The sequence below is a fragment of the Grammomys surdaster genome, unplaced genomic scaffold (assembly GCF_004785775.1).
Source record: "Grammomys surdaster isolate TR1022 unplaced genomic scaffold, NIH_TR_1.0 264, whole genome shotgun sequence".
Taxonomy (NCBI): Eukaryota; Metazoa; Chordata; class Mammalia; order Rodentia; family Muridae; genus Grammomys; species Grammomys surdaster.
Window position 1 is genome coordinate 2,447,667 of NW_021604705.1, and position 1,839 is coordinate 2,449,505.

A 1,839-nucleotide genomic window follows, 5' to 3' on the forward strand; every position below is an offset into this window, starting at 1 on the left:
TCCCTCCCTCCCTCCCTCCCTCCCTCCCTCTTTCCTTCTTTCTTTCTTTCTTTCTTTCTTTCTTTCTTTCTTTCTTTCTTTCTTTCCTTCTTTCTTCAAAAAGAAAAGAACCAAAGAAGGATAATTGAGGAAAAGTGGAAAAAAATTTAAGCGACCTATCCATCATAAGTTATGAGTTACTCATGTTAGTGAACATTGAACAATGAAAATATACAGCAAATTCTGAAGGCTTAGTACAAAAAAATCACACTTCATTAAAAATCTAAAACATTTCAATCTCTTTTAATTTGGGGTTCACACACTGGTTAAAAAGCAAAGTTGGTTGAGCCAGATACTCCCTAGGAAGAGATGACTAGAGAAGATGCACAGAAGAGTTATTGTTTTATTTCAGTGTGTTCACAAAGAATCCTTAATATTTAGATTTTTCCCCAACATATGACACAAGAAAGAATTGTTTTAATTTCACCCCTTCCTTTGATTTAAGTAATTCAATACTTTTCTTGATAATTATTTTCAATGACTAATTTCCATTATTTGATCTTAAACTATTTATATTTCTTATTTATTTTAGACAGCAGGAAATGAAATTGAATTAGGAAATGAAGCTTCTGAATCTAAGGATGGAATTGATAATTTAGACATGTCTTCAAAAGATTCGAGATCCAGTCTAATAAGAAGAAGATCAACTCGCAGAAGCATCCGTGGACCACATGACGAAGACAAGAAACTTAGTAGCGAAGAGGCCCTGGTATGGACAAAGATGTGATACTATGTTCTTGATCCTCCTCTGAACCTCTCCTACCTGAGTGTGCCTAGGCAGAAGAAGGAGTGGAAACTACAATGTATTTTTTATAATCCTTTTTTTCCTATTCACCAGAGTGTTCCAGAATCCAAAATGGCAATGTTCTATAGTCAGTTTAGGTTTAAGAATAAGAATTAATATCAAGATGTTTAGAAATAGAACTTAGAATATGAAGATGCTATAGTAAGTCTTTAAGTGTTAATGTTTCTATTCTGATTATCCGTATTGGTCAATATTCTTGGTATCTGTTGAAGAATTAACATGGCAAGAATTAAATATTTGTGGAAGTATCATTTATTTCTTATAAACTAAAGAGGTATTATCAATGTATCATCATAATATTTGAAGCCAAAGATCTATCAACTAATGAGAAATAAAAACAGGATGAATATTTAATTTAAAAACTTATGGCCAGGCAGTGGTGGCGCACACCTTTAATCCCAGCACTTGGGAAGCAGAGGCAGGCGGATTTCTGAATTCGAGGCCAGCCTGGTCTACAGAGTGAGTTCCAGAACAGCCAGGGCTACACAGAGAAACCCTGTCTCAAAAAACCAAAACAAAAAAACAAAAACCAAACAAAACAAAACAAGACTTGTGGCCCTTTTGTAAACCCAGCACTTGGATGGTGAAAGCAGATAGATTAGACATTCAAGACACAATTTGGTTGGAGCCAGCCTGAAGTAAATGAGACCCTGCCTCAACAACCAAGAAAACTTTGTGCCTGTGGAAGAACTCTGCAGAGTAAAAATCAATGATTAAAAAAATACAAAACAAAAAAAACCCTATATACGTTGTAACGTATTTGTTTTCTAGAATGATGACATACCTCCAGTTTCTTTTTGGCGGATCCTGAAGTTGAATTCGACTGAATGGCCTTATTTTGTAGTTGGTGTAATTAGTGCCATAATAAACGGAGGCTTGCAACCAGCGTTCTCTATAATATTTTCAAAGGTTATAGGGGTAAGTGATTGCATCCGGTTTTACAGTTACTTGTGAGTCTTGACTAGAAAATGAATAACTATCTTAAGTTTTATGTG

At 34.7% G+C, this 1,839-nt stretch overlaps 1 protein-coding gene across 2 annotated transcripts in view; it reads left to right on the top strand.

Moving 5' to 3' along the window:
• Abcb1 (ATP binding cassette subfamily B member 1) overlaps positions 1-1,839 on the top strand; it is a 144,806-nt gene that overhangs the window by 114,212 nt on the left and 28,755 nt on the right. For both annotated transcript variants that reach the window (XM_028776061.1, XM_028776059.1), the window contains 2 exons: positions 572-748; positions 1,616-1,762. In XM_028776061.1, the coding sequence (XP_028631894.1) occupies positions 572-748; positions 1,616-1,762 (324 nt within the window). The remainder of the gene's footprint in view (positions 1-571; positions 749-1,615; positions 1,763-1,839) is intronic.